The 16,582-nt window shown below is 40.6% G+C and overlaps 1 protein-coding gene across 1 annotated transcript in view; it reads left to right on the top strand.

The window, feature by feature from the left end:
* CCDC149 (coiled-coil domain containing 149) overlaps window positions 1–16,582 on the top strand; it is a 39,969-nt gene that overhangs the window by 21,455 nt on the left and 1,932 nt on the right. Inside the window, exons 8-11 of the mRNA XM_084267063.1 lie at window positions 1,121–1,265; window positions 6,936–7,012; window positions 8,360–8,392; window positions 12,664–12,771. Of these exons, the coding sequence (XP_084123189.1) occupies window positions 1,121–1,265; window positions 6,936–7,012; window positions 8,360–8,392; window positions 12,664–12,771 (363 nt within the window). The remainder of the gene's footprint in view (window positions 1–1,120; window positions 1,266–6,935; window positions 7,013–8,359; window positions 8,393–12,663; window positions 12,772–16,582) is intronic.

The raw sequence follows: 16,582 nt of genomic DNA, 5'->3' as shown, positions 1-16,582 counted from the left end.
TTGACAATATAAAATTTGTCTCTTGAGTACTACTACTCCTTTTGTTATGTTTTTGCCATTCATTCTCTGCTCAGTCAGCTTTCTCAAATATTTTTTAATCTCTAAACCCTTCTGCAACTTTGACCCTGACAAATCACTTCATTGTTCATCTTTTTGCTCTGCTAACAATGGCAATCACAATTCATATTCCAATGAAAAATAGACTGGGTGGCAGAGGAGGGGCCCTACGTCTGTTTTTTTGGTACTGTTCTTGGAAGCTTTTACATTCAGATGTTTTGCAAGAATTCCTTTTTTCCCATGGTTCTTCATGGGTAGTGAAACAGAGTAACGTCTTTTCCCTCCTTGAAGGAAAATACCAAGATTATGAAAGAAATGGGAAGAGAACATTCTTTGAGCCAACCAATGTACCTGGCACCCTGCTGTTCAGGCACTGGTGTGCTCATACATACACATGAGGTCAATTGTATTTGTCATCATATGTTGAAACTTGCTTTTCTGGTTTTGACTTCTGTCCTCTTCTCAGTGTACTTGCATACATACGTGTGTGTGTGTGTATGTATATATGTGTGTGTGTATATATATATATATATGGATTCCAGTTGCAGAAATTAATGATACTAGGGAACTTGCTGATGTAGTTGAAAGGTACAGGCTCTAAGCTGCAGAGGAAGAGTTCATGGGTGACAGTTTTCACATCAATCTTAAATAAACTGAAGGATGTACTAATTATAAAAAGCAATGTAAAAGCTGCATTGTAGGTTTATGTTTTGATATAAGTGGGAGAGAAATGACCAATCGACCAGTTTGTACCAGCCTGTAGGCCTGTAGAAGAACGAGGTTGTTTCCTTCTGAACAAGGATAACTTTCTGAAAAAAAAATTAAGCAGGATTAAGTTGGTGTAAGATGTGTCTGGCTAAATTTGGTCTGGCAATTGCTGTGGAATAACAACCAGCTTAGAGAGCTGCCATCTTCATGCCAGCCAGATTATATTTCTGGTCTCTTGGCTTTGTTTGTTAGTTGAAGGGAAGAGTATGTACTCATTCTTTAATGCTAAGTAAATGTTTGTGTCCTATCTCTGTGTGTGAGCAGCCAAAACTCATTTGTGTTTTTAACATTTTAGTCCAGGAGTTGTTGTCGGAGGATCATGGATGTAGCCTACCAGCCACACCACAGTCCATTTCAGATCTCAAATCACTGGCCACTGCATTGCTGGAAACCATCCATGAAAAAAACATGGTCATACAACACCAAAGACAAACCAACAAGTAGGTAGCATGGCTTCTAAGTAAAATAGAACTTACCAAGCTATGGAGGAGTCATAGTTGTGGGGGAGTTTTGGGGAAATGAAGATTGATTTTCACAGAAAATTCGTAGTCATTGTTAAATGATGGGTTATTTTGTTTTTAATACCAGGTATGTGTATGGGGAAAAATTACATTTTCAAAGTAAAGTCTGGTTTAGACAGAGACCTGACTGCCTCTGCCAGGAAAGGATTGGTTTGCTGCTCAGGTTTTAGACAAACCATAATAACTTCTAGCAGGTTGTAGTATGGGTAAAGAAAAGCTGCCTGGAAGAAGGACACCCTTGAACTGGAGAAGGTACTTGGTAATGTTTGTTAGTGTGGGAATTTCCTAATTCAGCCTGGTGGGAATAGTAAATACTGCACCTCAGAGAGGATCTGAAAAGATACATTGTAACATTGGTCACCAGCTGGTGGTCTGTGTGTTATAGAGGCGATAGCTGTTGCTTCTGTAGATACTTTATCAAAAGTTGTAGGAGTTAAACACTGTTGGGTTGCTACTATGTGATTTTTCTTTTAAATCTGAACTGAACTTTCAAGGAGAATTTGTTTACTCTTAACTGTTCTACTCATCAGTAGAATTCTTTGTGTCTTGCAAAGCTCCTATCATGGCAGAATATAATCATTTGTGACACATTTTCTGACATTCTGACATTATTGTCCCTATACAGTGCATGAAAATCAGAGCTAGGAAGTGTTCCTTGATTCTCTGCTCAGGTTTTTTTTTTTTGTTATTTTTTTAAACACTGAGTCACTACTGGTAATCAGTGGTTATTCAGACTTCTCAAAAGCACATCAGGACCAGATGCCAGAAACAGGCAGACATCGTTCATGAAAGAAAGGAGTAGTACTGAAGTAATCTGTATTGCACTAGAATAGATGATTCATTTTGAAAATTGATAACTCTGATACTAGGCAGACTCCATTGCATAATTCTTAGTGATGTGGCAACAGAAGTGGAGGAGCAGTTTATAGCCACTCTTAATACTCTTGAGAAAGCAAATACCTAATCAGCTAAAGGGAGACTAAAGCGGTGGAAATGTAGCCCAGATCTAACTGATGGCAGCTCAGTCAGTTCATGTCTGTAAGCGTGTCAATGCAGGGGGAGTTCCTAGCTGAGCAGTGCTAATCAAGGGCTAACACCTGCTTACTCCCATCTTACTGCTAATGTGACATCACATCCACAGAAGAACTTTTGTTGTTCCAGGGATAACCAATCTTTGTCTTTTACATCACGATGCTACACCATTTCCTGGTGTTCTAGTTTGCATGCTCTTGCTGATACCTGTAGAAAACTTCATTCTTAATTCTGTGTGTCTTTGATCACATGCAGTCTCTTGCATCTCTCAAATGTATCACTGCAGCAGTGGCTCTGCTTGATGATTCTGCTGTGTGTGCTTTCTAGTATTTGGTATAGGTTTTCCTACAATAAGCCTTCACAAGGAGATAAGATTCTTTTATCTATGGTCATACATAGCCACAGGAATAGTGACTGGATGTATGCACAAACTGGTGTTCTGTGCCAAATAGATCAGGTCTTAGTGGGAGGTGACACTCCACATCTCTCCCAGGTCAGGACTGTGCTGGAGCTGTAGTGTTATATTTGGTTCAGGATTCTTCAGGGAAAGAAAAAGAAAGATAAATAATGGGCAACATGAGCAAAGAGCCTCAGAGATGCTCCTGTGTGGTATGCCTGTTATTTTTGTCACCTGGACTTGAGTTGTATTAAAGAAGCTTTTAAGGAGCTAGGAGGAATGGGAACTACTTCAAATAGAAACACCGAAGACATAAAAGTGTTAAAGTGAAAAAGGGAAATGCAGGTGGGACATCAGGGGGAAAAAATTCCTTTATTTGAGATGCATTACGTGGTTGTTGAAGATTGTTTTTATTTGCCATGTAAAAAATACAAGTAAAGACTGCTGACCTCTGAAAATGGGGAAGAAACTGCCCACCTGTTGGAGAAGGTTAGAGCTGAGGTGACATCAGTGCACAAGTAAAATGGACAGGTGCCTAAACTGGTACTAGTAGAAGATGCATTCTTTTGTTGAAGATGTTGAGGATTTTTTTTTTAATGTAGATTAGCATTTGGAAGTGCTGTTGAAGTTGGCTTTCTGCTGTTACACTGTTGTTAAAAACATCCGTTGCCACTTGCTCTTGGAACAGGCACACTATTATTATTGCTGCTTTTCTAAATCTGTGGCGTGATAAAAAGAGCTGTGGGTGTATGTGCCTAGGAACAAGTAGGTTAAATCCAGCCTTTATTTTTTTCAGCCCCACTTTAAGGAAAAAAATAAGTTGTTTGGGAAGGAAACAGGTCACTTTCCCCAGGTGATTGGTAGCTACTACTGCTAAGTTTAAGTAACGTCCTATGTTTTTCCTCACAAGCACATTAGTTTAATTTGAAAAGGCAGTTGTAAATGAATTCTGTATGCAGTAATGTGTTGCAAGATTAAATAGTTACATAAATACAAAAATAAACAGTCCTAACCCTGCCTGGCAAGAGGATAAAAATATTTTCTTCTTCTGCCAGCAATAAACCCGTTTATTAGATGTTCTTTCTAGTGCAATTTGTTCCTGAAATTTCCAGCACCCATGCAAGCCAGATGAGTGTAGAAGCTTCTCTGCTGCTTAGACATGTTGCACTAATTTTAACATTTCTAACTTGGGCGAGCTTGGTCATGCCCAAAATTATAAAAAGGCTTGTGTCAGTCTGTAACTGAGCAAATGTTTCCATGAACTATAGAACTAGATACATGACTGTGATAAACCCTACTGCCAGTTGGGTGATCGTATCTGTAGGAGGGTCTATGTCTCTGTAGCAAGACCTAAATGTGAAGTGAGGTAAATGGGTCTCAGGTGCTGTAAATTAGCACAGCTCCTTTCAGATTATGGCCATGTGTGTTGGGAGGCATGGGAGAGCCCGAAGGGAGCTTCTCAATTCAGGAGGGAGCATTGCTGCTCTTCCGTGAACACCACAGGTCTATAACACCTTGTCCTGGATGGAGGTTTAGTCTAACTCCCTTGTTACATTAGACACATGACCAGAGGACAGCAGAAATAGCTATTGGCACCTTTGTCCATGCCCTGATCCTTCTGTTTTAGTCGAAGGATCTGATCCACTATGGCTAGAGATAAAAAAATAGATTAGGGAACTTAGATGCTACTAACCCATGCAGCCCCTAGAAGACTACATACTATTCCAGGCCACAGTGGCACAGTCTTCCCACAGGGCATACGGAGGTGGCAAGTTATCCGGAGGTCACAGGGGAAAGGAAGGAATGGGATAAACCATGCTGCATTCAGGATTGCTTACACATTCATTTTTCAAAGTGTGTTTCTGTAAGAACTCACAGCTTCATGTAGCATTCGTTTCTCCCATACCTGTCTTCAGGTAATGTGGTTTGAAGCAACCTGTAATCGTGCTCATCACTTAATGATTTTTGCTTTCATCCTGAATGAAAGGAGCAGGGTCGGGTATTGTCTTCTCTTTTTGCCAACCACTGTTCAGAGCTACAGAATGATCCTTCTATGTGAGGTTAAAAAGCAACTCAGCACCTCTTCTGAGGATCCAGTAGGAATTATCAAGATATATTTGCTCCAAAACCTTTAGAAACAGTGTGGTACCATTGATAAATTACAAAGTTCCAGGGAAGCGAGAGAAAAGTGACCATGCTATTGTTATCTGACTAACAAGAGGAATAGCAATAACTGAACTTGATACAGAGAGTTAAGTTTCCTTCTGCGATAGGGCTAGGCAACAGGGAGGGCAGGATCTTTCCTCCCCTTTTCTGCACTGGAACTGCTGGTGAACTACTGATGAAAACAGTAAGGAGTTTTCAGCTTCCTTGCCAAGCTAATGTGATGCAAAAGAAGTCTTGCATCATCTCTGTCTGTTCCCTGCCTTTCTAAGCCAGGGGAACTAGACATCTGTCAGCTAACCCTTGGCGGGGGGTGGGTTAGGGGGATGGGAGTGGGCTCCCTGTGCACAAGGTAGAGCTTCTTGAAAGCTGCTCTGTGCTTTTCTCCATTACCTGTCGCTTGGTACTGCAGAGTGCAGATGCTGACTGTTGGGGCCATGCACTGCGATATGAAAAATAGAGGTATTAAGGCTGAGTCTCCCATACAGAAGCGTTTCTGAAAGTGAAATCTATAGACTTGAGCAATTTTGATTGTAATTGGAGAAGACGGTAATAGGTCCATCATAACCTTGGTAACCTATTTGATTACTGAGTTTCAATGGGGAAATAAACATAACTGCTCCCAAATGTCTTCTCTCCTCTGCTTGTAAATGTGATGGACTGTCTGCTTTCAGTTGATATACACCCTGTACCTTTCAGTGCTTGCTTTGATATTTATTATAAGCTTTCTCCTTCTCTTTAACGTTCTCTCTCTCATCTTGGTATTTTTGCAATCTTTAAAATACTTACTGGGTTTCATTGTGTTGTTGCAGAGCCTTCACAGTAGAGATTTCAAAAATACTTAGTCTTTGTTAATCAGTTTTTCTAGCCCCTTTGATATTTGCTGTTCTTCCTGTCCTTCCCAGATTCTGCCATCTTGTCAGTAATGACATTCCCAGTATGTTCAGTATCTGCAGCATAAAGCCCTAGCTGGAGAGCACACAGTGCAGTATTACACAGCTCTGGTGAGCACGGGAAGATCCTGTTGCCTTGCTGTGTTGTGATATGGTGCTTCTCAGCATTCAGTTCAAATTTAACTAACCTACCCTGTTGCTCTAATTTGATGAGTAAAACTTTATGTCCTTTATCTCTGTGTCTAGGTTTCTCACTCGTATTGCTTGGGATTTATTTAAAGACTTTTGACTCTAGGAGACTTGCTGTGCCTGTGAGAGAAACACTTTCAAAAATTCATTGGAAAATAAAAAAGAGCTTTCTTTGCAAGATAGAAATCTCTCATTTGATCTGGGAAGAGAATTAAGACTAAAAGCTAAATCCTGCAGCAGAGCTAACTGCAAATAGCATTCATGTAGGAATTGGATACAAAAGAAGAGATGGCCCAAGAAATGTGGTGGGACCTGACTGGGTGATAAAGACACTAAAGAGCTTGAAGCGTTTAGTAAAGTAGAAAACAGAGCTCAGCACTAAAAGAAAAGATTGCCATTTTAAGCTGTCTTTGGGACAGAGTAACTTCTGTCAATAAAGGACTAGGCCCAAACTGTGTCTTAGAACTTCAAAATCATTCTAGATATTGTCTTGAGTTTTCCATGTTTTGTCTGCATAGCTTTTACATTCTGGTTTCAGCTATAGAGAAAGTAAAAGTAACTGAGAAGAGGTATTTGCAGGCAAGGAAATAGAATTGCTATTCTTTGTCTTTACTGAAGGGCAAAGATTGAATATCCAGTACACCCTAGACTTTTTTTGGGCAAGGGTTGTTTGGTTTATAAAATGGTGGGATAGACTAGACAACTGTATTTCACTTTGTTGTAGCTCTGGGAGGGTTATCCATTCCCCTTAGCAAAAAGAGATGGCTGTATATGGATTTACTGCACTAGTTAAGTAACAAGTTAAAAATTCAACTGTAGACACATAAGCAATTGGGTTTGGTTACCTTAGTATAGCAAGGAATCTCACCTCAGCTGACTATCCCTTGCTTTTGTTTTTGTCTTCTTTTTCCAAAGAATTCTAGGTAATCGAGTGGCAGAACTAGAAAAGAAATTAAGAACTTTGGAAATTGCTGGCTTGTGGAGTCTTCCAGGTTAGTAAAAATTCAAGAAAATAGCTTGCATTATTTAGTTTTCCAGCCCATATTTGCATTTAAGAGAAGCTTGGCTATATTTTTTTTAATGGCAGTTATTTCACTTATGTGCTGTTCAGCACAGTTGCAAAATTGGAAATGTCTAATAAATGTTAAGTTGAAGCAAAAAAATCACTAGGCTCTTTAAACTCTTAAGTCAAATATGTACACTGAAAAAAAAAGTTTTAAATACTGGAAATAATTAAATTGTCTCCATAGTCTGCAGGCAAAAAAAAGGGGCTATTTTATTTAAACAGTCATATGAAATGATGTACAGGATATTGGCCATTATGTTTTTTTCACAAATGTATTTATCAGTTGTGTACTTCTTGGAACTTCCATGGATTTTATCAATGTATTTTTAATGTTTTTCTGTAGAATCATAAACTCTGAGAAATTGGAAATGTAAATGATCTTAAATTTTCTAGTCCATCTCTCCAGAACAGGCTTATTCCCTGTAGCATCTTAAGTATTGTATTTGGTTTTGAATTACTCAAGTAATGGGAGATTAATCTGCTCCCTAATAGACCTCGCTGTTAGGAAAATGTGCAATATTTAATTTACATTTACTTTTTGCTTCTTTTCTTCCCATTACACCTAATTGTGTCTTCTTTAACCACTGTAAATTATGCTACTCCATTGTTGGTGTTTGCATCATTAGGCTTTGTTGTTTACGGCTTCCTATCGGTGCTGCTGGGGGTGGGAGACACTGTGGTTTAGGCTTCTAGTTTTTCAGCTCTGTTTTTTTCCACCTAACCTTCCCATCTAGAAGAAAACTTTTGACAGAGCTGAAGAGACCTTGTGACAAACATGTGCTGTTCAAGCCTTTGGCCTGCTGTGGTGTATTTCCACTTCAGCCTGCCTCTTGTAGGCATTCTTAATCACCTCTCTGGAACTGGCTCTTGACACTTCACAGAACTGAAGGTTCTTTCCATGGATTGCTCTTCAGTTAGTCACCTAACATACGTAGTGTCCTTAGTGCATTTGTCCCTCCCCACGTTGTCCAGAAGATACAGGTGAAATACTTGTCTAAGATGCTGTTTTGTACATTAATACAAGTGTATCAAATGCACCAGCTTAAGGTACTGCAGGTTTGCTTGGGTTTTGTTTTGTTGTTCTTTCAAAACTTGTGTTCCATGAAATTCACACACCAATAATGCCTTTTGCAAAGATTGGAAATGCTGCATTTAAAGAAAGGGGTATAGTGGGATCTTCTTGCACTATTGTTGGTCTGTGTAGGTAAGACATCAAATTAATGTTTATACAATAACACCTGTCTCTTTCCTTCCTTTCTTTTGCTGCCTGAAGGCCTGAGCTACAATGTCTCAGTGGGATTTGGGAGTAGGTTCTACTTAACATATATTTTTAGTAACTGATTTTAGCAGTACGTTAAATATTGTCGCTGCATGTAAATAAACAAGAATGTTATCTGAACATTTTTATATCTGGCAGATTAAGGTGTTCAGTCAAGTGAGATAGATGACCACAAGAGAATAGAGGCTGCTTCTACAAGACAATTCCTTTAAATTGAGGAAAAGAGTAAGAAAGGATGAGCTTAAATAGTTGTAAAGGAATTTTACCCTGGATTGCAAGTTCTGTTGAGCCCAAAGGTTTGTTGATTTGCTGCTTGCCTTTTAAATCAAGAGTGCACTTTTGTTTCCAGGTGCACTCTAGTTCCAAGGTGGTCAAAAAAAGCCTTGCAACACATGGAGGGTCACCAGTTTTCTTTGTTAGAGCATGGGAAGCTTTCACTCTGTAGAAGAGCACCATGTAACAAATTGTGAGGGAACTACCACACTGGACTTTGAAGCTCAATGTTGGCTCGGGTGGGGGTGCAGAACACAGAGGGTATCTCATCTAATCAGTCCTAGATGCAGAGAGGAAAATAATACTATTTGGCTGGGTGTTGAATATGCAGATGAAAGCTGATGTTCAGTCTAGCACTCAAAGAAATATGTGTTATAAATTGCAGGGCTTTAATCTGAAGTTAATGTTCCTACTTAGGCATCGTTGTCCATATAGCATTTATAACATTTGCTGTCACCAGGATATTAATATCTTCCAAATGGTGTTAATAAATGATGTTAATAAACTTTATCCTATTGAAGACAGTGCTTGACCGCTTCTGATGTTTTTTGCCAGGTGACATATCTGTCACCTGCTTCTTGATCAATGCATGACTGAACTACAGGGAAGTTAATCAGGGGGAAGTGCATATTTAATTTTGAAATGGTGAAACTGGTAGCGTAGTTCATCTTTTGTAGAAGTTCTGCCTACCACAAACTTCAGCTTGCCATTTGGAAAATGGGTTTTAAAACAAATCTATTGCAAAGCTCTTTGCTGACAGGAAAGCAAACTCGGGCATAACTTTGGCTATGATTTTCTGAGCCTGCTTGCCTTGAGAAGGAAGCAGAGAATGTGACTGTTCTGGTTTCAGCAGGGATAGAATTCATCTTCTTCCCAGCAGCTGGTTACTGCTGTGGTTTGGATTTAGGGTGAAAATAATGTTGATCATACACTGATGTTGCCAAGTAGTCCAAGACTTTACAGCTTCTTGTACTGCCCTGCCAGCAAGAAGGCTGGGGTGCCCAAGCAGCTGGGAGGGTACACAGCCAGGACAGCTGGCCCAAACTGGCCAGGGGCATAGTCCATACAGTGTGATGGCACGCTCCGTATGTAACTGGAGGTTGGCTGGGAGGCAAGGCTTTTCAGGAACTAGCATTGGCTTGGGGTGGTGAGCAACTGAGCTATTCATCAGTTGTTTTGTATTATCATCATCATCACTGTCATCATCATCTTCATTTTCTGTCCTGTTAAACTATCTCAACCCACAAGTTTGCCTCTTCGCTTTCGATAGACTCCCCCATGGCACTGCGGGGGTGAGTGAAGGGCTGCCTGCCCCTTCTAGCTGCTGGCCAGGTTAAACTGCAACAGTGGTGTTGGCAGAAGCATTTATTTCTTTGCTTTGTCTTAGCTGCACGGTGGTTCAAATGTGTGTGTGTAATATGTTAAGTGTATTCAGCAATGGTACATAGTAAACACCAATTTATTCCTCTTACAAGCTGCTGTCACTATAGACATTCAGGTAAATCTGTATTTTTCAGAAACTATCAATTTCCTGAAAATTTCAGGTTTCCACTAAGAAAAGAGGCAACGGTGACTCAGCCTTTTTCTGTCTGGGATGATAAGAAAGTTCCAGTGCTGCCTCTTGCTCTTCAGTAATCAGCGTGGAGCAGAGGCAAGGTGGAATTAGCAGGCTCAGCAGCTGCTGTGAGTATAGCCAGTGACAGGGGTGTAGGGCACGGCACAGATTATAAGAGGATACCTGACCTGAGAGAAGAAAATGGAGAATTTAATACTACTGAAAACTTACTTATTTGCTTATTGTGAGATCTCTGTACTCTTCACTAAAGTCCTTGATAAAATCATTAACTAGAGGAACACAAAGCTGTGTAAGTTATGAAACTGAGTGTACATGGCAGCTAATTGGAATTCCCTGTGTGTAACCCCACTTCACATAATAATTCACGGAATATAGTGCAGCAAAACCCCCGTGTCCATCCTTCACTAATGGACATGAGTCACTGTTAATAAATAAATATCATCAGACTCTTTGGGCCACATCTGTTGCTTAGAAGTGTCAATACTGAGCTAAGCTTTATTTTCTTGTAACCAAGTTGGTTTACAGAGAAAATTGTGGAAGTAAATGTGTTTACTGTGTAAACGCTGGCTGGAAGTCAAGAAGTTTCTTTTCTGAAACTTGTCTTGCAGTTTTCAGGGAATTGAGCTCAGGCTTTAGGGGTTTTATTAAAAAAAGAAAAAAAAAGAAGAAAAAGACTCTGCTTTGTACTTTCTTTTTTATGCTCCCCCACAATTTTTTTTTTAAATTCATAATCTTTTCCAGTTTTACTCCCTCTGTTGGACTCTTTTGTATCTTTTTAAATGTGTTGTTACTTTTTACTGTGGGTGAACATCTGCTGTATGTTTTCATATCGCTATGATTTAGTTCTCCTAATGCCAAATTCTTTCACTATTAGGGGAAAGTGTATTCATCCAGGGGCATTTGTGTTTTGAAATAGCCATTGGATTTGTTTTGCCTTTTTTTGTTGTTTTGTTTGGAGCTTTTAAGGGGTGCTTTTGTGTGTATGATTTTTTTGTTTTGTTTTGTTGGTGGGGTTGCCTGTTTTGGGTGGGTTTTTTTTTAATTTTAATTATTTTTGCCTTACACTGGAGGGTGTACTTTGCATTGTTGTTAGTTGATATATTACTTGCTCTGGTGAAGGCAGAATTCTGATGCATGCTTTGTCAGGGATATCAAAGCTGACAAGATTCATGTTTCAAACCCATTAATTGCATTCATACTGCTGCAGTATATTGTACCCCAATGTGTTAAGGATATAAAAATGTCATTAATACCTTCAGGATTGAGGTATTTACAGCCAAGTGCTTTCAAAGGGAATTTGGGACTGGGGTAGTCATGTTTGACTCCATGGGAACAGCTTGAGTTTCATTATTTCTGAGTAGGTACCAGAACTTTCCCAGAGCTGGATTTATTCTGGGTATCTACTGACCTGGTGCTCTTTTGAAAGTCTTTGTCTTGGAGGGGTGACTAGATTTAGGATGTTGCCTTAAGGTGAAGCGTAGGAGCAGATTTAGAGGGGAGGAGTGGTTGTTACCTGAGTGTCGGTTCTTGCAGAGATAAATAGAGCAGTAGCTTTCCGCCTCCCTGGCCGTTACTTATCGGTTGGCAGTTCTTCTGGAGGCCACACAAACACCATGCTTAGCTGATCTTGCACATTTCCTGCCACTTCCCCCTCTAGGTTTAAGGTAGTGTCAGTCGCTAAAAGCATGAGCATCCTGAATAGTGGAGGACTTCCTAAAGGATCTGCAGGTGTTGCTTTCTGTATTGCTAAAATATGTAAAGACTAGGCATCTACAGCAGAGTCCTCAGCTGAAGAGTTTCTTGCACTATTTTGTCTGCAAAACAGCTGGAAAATTGCCCTTTTCCATTCAGCTTCAAATGAAAATACTCAGAAACATTTTTGGAATTTTCAGATTAAAACCCCTCCTGTTGCCCCAGCAATGTGTACTCGTTTGCTCCCTTGGTTCTTAGTTAAACTAACCTTTTAGTGGTTTTTTTTTTTCAAGGATAATCCATGTCTGAGTCTGTAGTATAAAACTACATATGCGATACGAGCAGGCTCATCAATGAGTCAGTAGAGAGTAAAGAGTCAGTGTCGAATGCTCGCTGGTAATAGCATGCAAATGATCCACTACTCTTCATAAAACTTGTGGTATGATCTGATTACTAATATTCTGAATTGAATGCTAATTATTAATACAATTTGCTGCATACAGCACCTGGTCTTCTTTCACAATTTGTCCTTTGGTCACTGCTGCAGGTAAAAGCACGTGCCTTTTCTGTATTTGACTTGCATATTCCAGCTCCAACACAGAGTATTTTTTCCCATGCTGTAGAAGGATCATTTGAGATGCTTTCCCTGTTGTTTACTTTTCAATAACACTGCAAAAACTTGTAGGCTGTGTTTGAATATCATCACACAATGGATGCAACTGGTGAATTAACAGTTCCAATGCTTCGATTGTTTCAGGTGGGAAGGATACCATAACGTTCAGTGACCCGACCTTGCCAGTTATACAGAGATCCAGGTCACCGTTATTAGCATTTACTGATAAGCCACAGAAAACTGAAGTACAAGGTGAGCACCTGGAATGTAAGGAACATGATGAGGAGCACTCATTTCTTTCCAAATAAAAAGTAATAATTTTTCATGCTGGGATGGCAGAAGGCGAAGTTTCAGTGGTCACAGAGATGGAATAAATTATCCACAAGTGAAATGGATAGATGGTCCCAGTACAAATAGCAAAGAAACGACTGAAAAAGGGCTGTTGAATGGACTGCACAGGGCTAGGGATCAGCTCTTACACCTCAAAGAATTTTCCTGCCAGATAACTTGATACTGTGAGAAAGTTATTCATGCCATCTATGTTACAGTTAACTGCCTCCTGCTCTTTTTCCCTCAGTTAAAATGCACAGTAGGAAAGCAGTCTGTGGAACTGGCTTAGCACTTTCCTGCATTATAGCTGATATCTAGATGAAAGGCTTCCTGATTGCACCCAGTAAATTGAAATACCTGACTCGTTTTCCCAGAGAAATTGACTGCTTTTTTTATGGTCTTGCATGTGTTTTGTTAAAAATCCTTCACCAATAGCAAGCTTCAACATCTCTCCAAAGTCAAGCTTAACTTTATTTGACAGTAGCAGAAGACAGTGTTTTGCTGATAACCTTGATTTTTGCATTTTTTTCTCCTTAGTTTTTCAGAGTGGATGGGGGATGGATTATTATGCTTGCCTGTCAGCATTTGGATAAGCTCTTTAATGGGCATAACGTTTTGGTATGCCCAGATCTTACTCAGCTAACCATGAAGCATCACAAACAATTTACTTGTTAGTCCTGAAACTAAATAGATTGTGGCTTAATTTTGACTTTATTATCCATGTCATCATCTGATAAAACTTGACAGCCAGACTGATCTTTTTTTTTGTATATAATCTTGATCAAATAACAAGTGAAACTATAGTGAATAGTTCTCCGGTGAGTAATAACAACTCATAAATATTCATTTTTTGCCTGCTTAATCATTGATTTTTAATTAAATCTGCAGTTACTGTGAGTATTTACTTGGTGGCATTATGCTCTTTCCTTTACACATTTGTCCTAGGTAAGGGTGATATTACTGTTGTGATTAAAGCTGCCTGTCAGATCTCATCAGACCCTGTTTCTCTTGCCTTGTAACACTGCCAAACTTGAGCTCTGGGCTGAAGCTTCCCATGCTGTGTATTCTACTTCAGCTGATTTTTTTTAAAGTCAGCCAAATCACTTTTTTTGTGTTTCATTTTGATGACCACATGTTTTTTTGAGGTTTGGGTTTGGGGTTTTTTGTTTGTTCTGTTTTGTTTGTATTTTTTGTGGGGTTTGTGTTTTTTTTTTTTTTCTTAAACATGCAAACATTTAGTGTATCGATAATTGACAGGAATTTGAAATCTGGGGAAGCAGTTTCCACCTTGAGAAAACAGGTTGGACTCTCCACCCCATTCTAAACCATTCAGTTTCACATCTCATCTGCTAAAACCAACAAACCAAACCAATGATTCTGATGAGCTTCCTTTGTGCCACCAATACCAGTAAAACTCTGCATGCACCATTCCTTCAAGATAATGCAGACCTAGGGGGAGCAGAACCTGGACCAGAGAGGAAATGAAGGCTGAGATCAGAACTCTGAAGTGATGGGAAGATGAGAGTAGATGGGGGGTTGACAGAGTTGAAGGAATTGTGAGTGAGGGGAGACCTGCATCTGGCTGAGCAGAAGTCAGAGCACAGGAGTGGGGAATCAGAATGCTGGCAGTGAAAGCAAGGCATGACAAAAAAGATTGAAAGATGGGTGAGAAACGGGCAGAGTGAGTAAAGAGATTGGCAAAACAAAGGGATACAGAGCTAGCAGGGGAAGAGAGGAGTAGAAGAGCAGAAGGCAGACAAGGATTAGGGCTGTGGCAGCCAGGGGAAGAATCATCTCCTAGTAGGTTGTCACCCTCTTTCCTCCTCCCCCTCCTGTAACCGTGCCAAGATCAGTCACAGAAAATCCTGTCATTACACTGGCATAGGCTGAGGAATCGCTGTTCTGCCTGCACATACAGCTTGGGTTTCCCCTGTGCACATGGCCCAGTATTCCTCATAACCTGCAGGGACAACCCAGGAAAAACTCACCTCTCTGACAGTCTAGTCAGATAAATAAACTGGGCCAAATTTCAGTGTCATAGATGAGACATCGCTACTGCCAGCTGTGTGGGAACACCACAGCTCCCAGCAAAAGCCACAATAACTTCTGTTGCTCCAGATCCTTTTCTGGGGGCTGTTTGGGGCTGCCACCCTCCATTAAAAGGCTGGAAAAGGAAGCAGTGTGCTTTCAGGTGTAGGATGTGTTCCCAGGCTTGGAGTCACCCAGCTCCTCTGCAGTCAGCAGCTATATGGGAGTGATACCCTGGGTCACCTTCTGGGGCTATCTACGTAGTGGGTGACTGTCTGCTGTTGAGTTGTAGGAGCATGGTGCATGTGGCAGTTTTTCATCTGTGTGGTGTACCTCCAAGATCTCAGGGGAGCTTGGCAGCTGGGAAGAGCATAGGAATGTGTTCATCTGCCTTTGTTTGTCAAGCAAATAAGCCCTTGGTTTAAAAGTGTTTCAGAAATAGAAACAAACCTGCTTTTATTTTCCTATTAGCTGAATGATCAGTTGAGTGAAAAATGTCGATGAGCAGAATAACAATGAAAATCTTACATACCATTGAATACTGGGCCTGATGTCACATCGGTCACCTGTGGTCCTTTAGATAGTGCCACTGATATCTGGTGCCCATTTGGCCCAGGAAATGGTTTTAGCTTTTGCACCAACACATTCGTTATCAGAACATTCTATAATACATCAAATGCTGCTCTAGCTAGAGCTGGAGATAATCAGAGGGCTCTTTCAGGCCTTTTTTATCAGATCTATCTGCTTACTCTGGCCTCATCAAGGCCTCTTTTCGTCTGTGGGCGTTACCATTGTTTCAGTTGAGCTGGACGGTCGGAGTCTGTGGGATGTGCTGGGCAGTTCCCGTGTGAACAGGCGTAATGACACGGTCTTTAATTTATACCATTGCCCTGCCTTGTGCCACCGAATCTCACTGTATCCAGTTCACAGGATGGATAGTGTCCTGGGATAGATTGTGCTTGAGCATCACAGCTGCTAATGAACAGCTATTTAGGCTTTTTTCCCTCTTCATTGCTGAATGCATTGTTCCCGCTGTATTGCCTCTGTGCTATTTCAAGCATTCCCTGAAGACCAAAGTGCTGGTTTTCTCCGAACTTTTCTCTGGTGATGCAGTGCTTTGAAACTATTTATCTTCAGAAAATTGCAGCAAGGTGTTGGGATGGTGCTACCCCACTGTAGAGGGAGGAAGCTGAGGCAGACAAAGAATAATGCAGAGTCCCTGCTAATTTTGCGCAGCGATTTGATGTACTTGAGTTTTGGCTCTTTTTGGAGTGCTTTGAGTACATGTGTTTGTGAGCAGAGCAGCATTGCAGATCTGGCTTCTAGGTTTCCAACTGAGTGCTCAGATAATGAGGAATAGATCCTGTGGGTGATCACCTTTTGAAAGTTAATTTATCCTTGCCTTTTCCACAGACTTAAATTCCATCTCTTCAGAGCAGCATCCCCAGCTTCCTTAATGGTAGCAAGGGGGTCTCTTCCCTTCATGCCAACCTTTGCCAACCATGCCACTCACTCAGCATCTCCCAAATTAGAAATGAGATGGCTCTGACACAGACAGTTGGCTCCTGTCTTCTGCAGCTCTGGTCCCTCCCTGCAGTCAGGCTGTCCCATGCTTTGCATGAGGCAGGATTCCTGCAGGAGAAGCAGAGCAAATGGTCATGCACTAAAAGATAATTCATCTGCATGACAGGCATCATTCTAAGCT

This window comes from Gallinula chloropus, assembly GCF_964237585.1.
Source record: "Gallinula chloropus genome assembly, chromosome: 7".
In the NCBI taxonomy this organism is placed as follows: Eukaryota; Metazoa; Chordata; class Aves; order Gruiformes; family Rallidae; genus Gallinula; species Gallinula chloropus.
The sequence above is the reverse complement of the archived record's forward strand: the minus strand, read 5'-3'. Positions and strand labels throughout refer to the sequence as shown.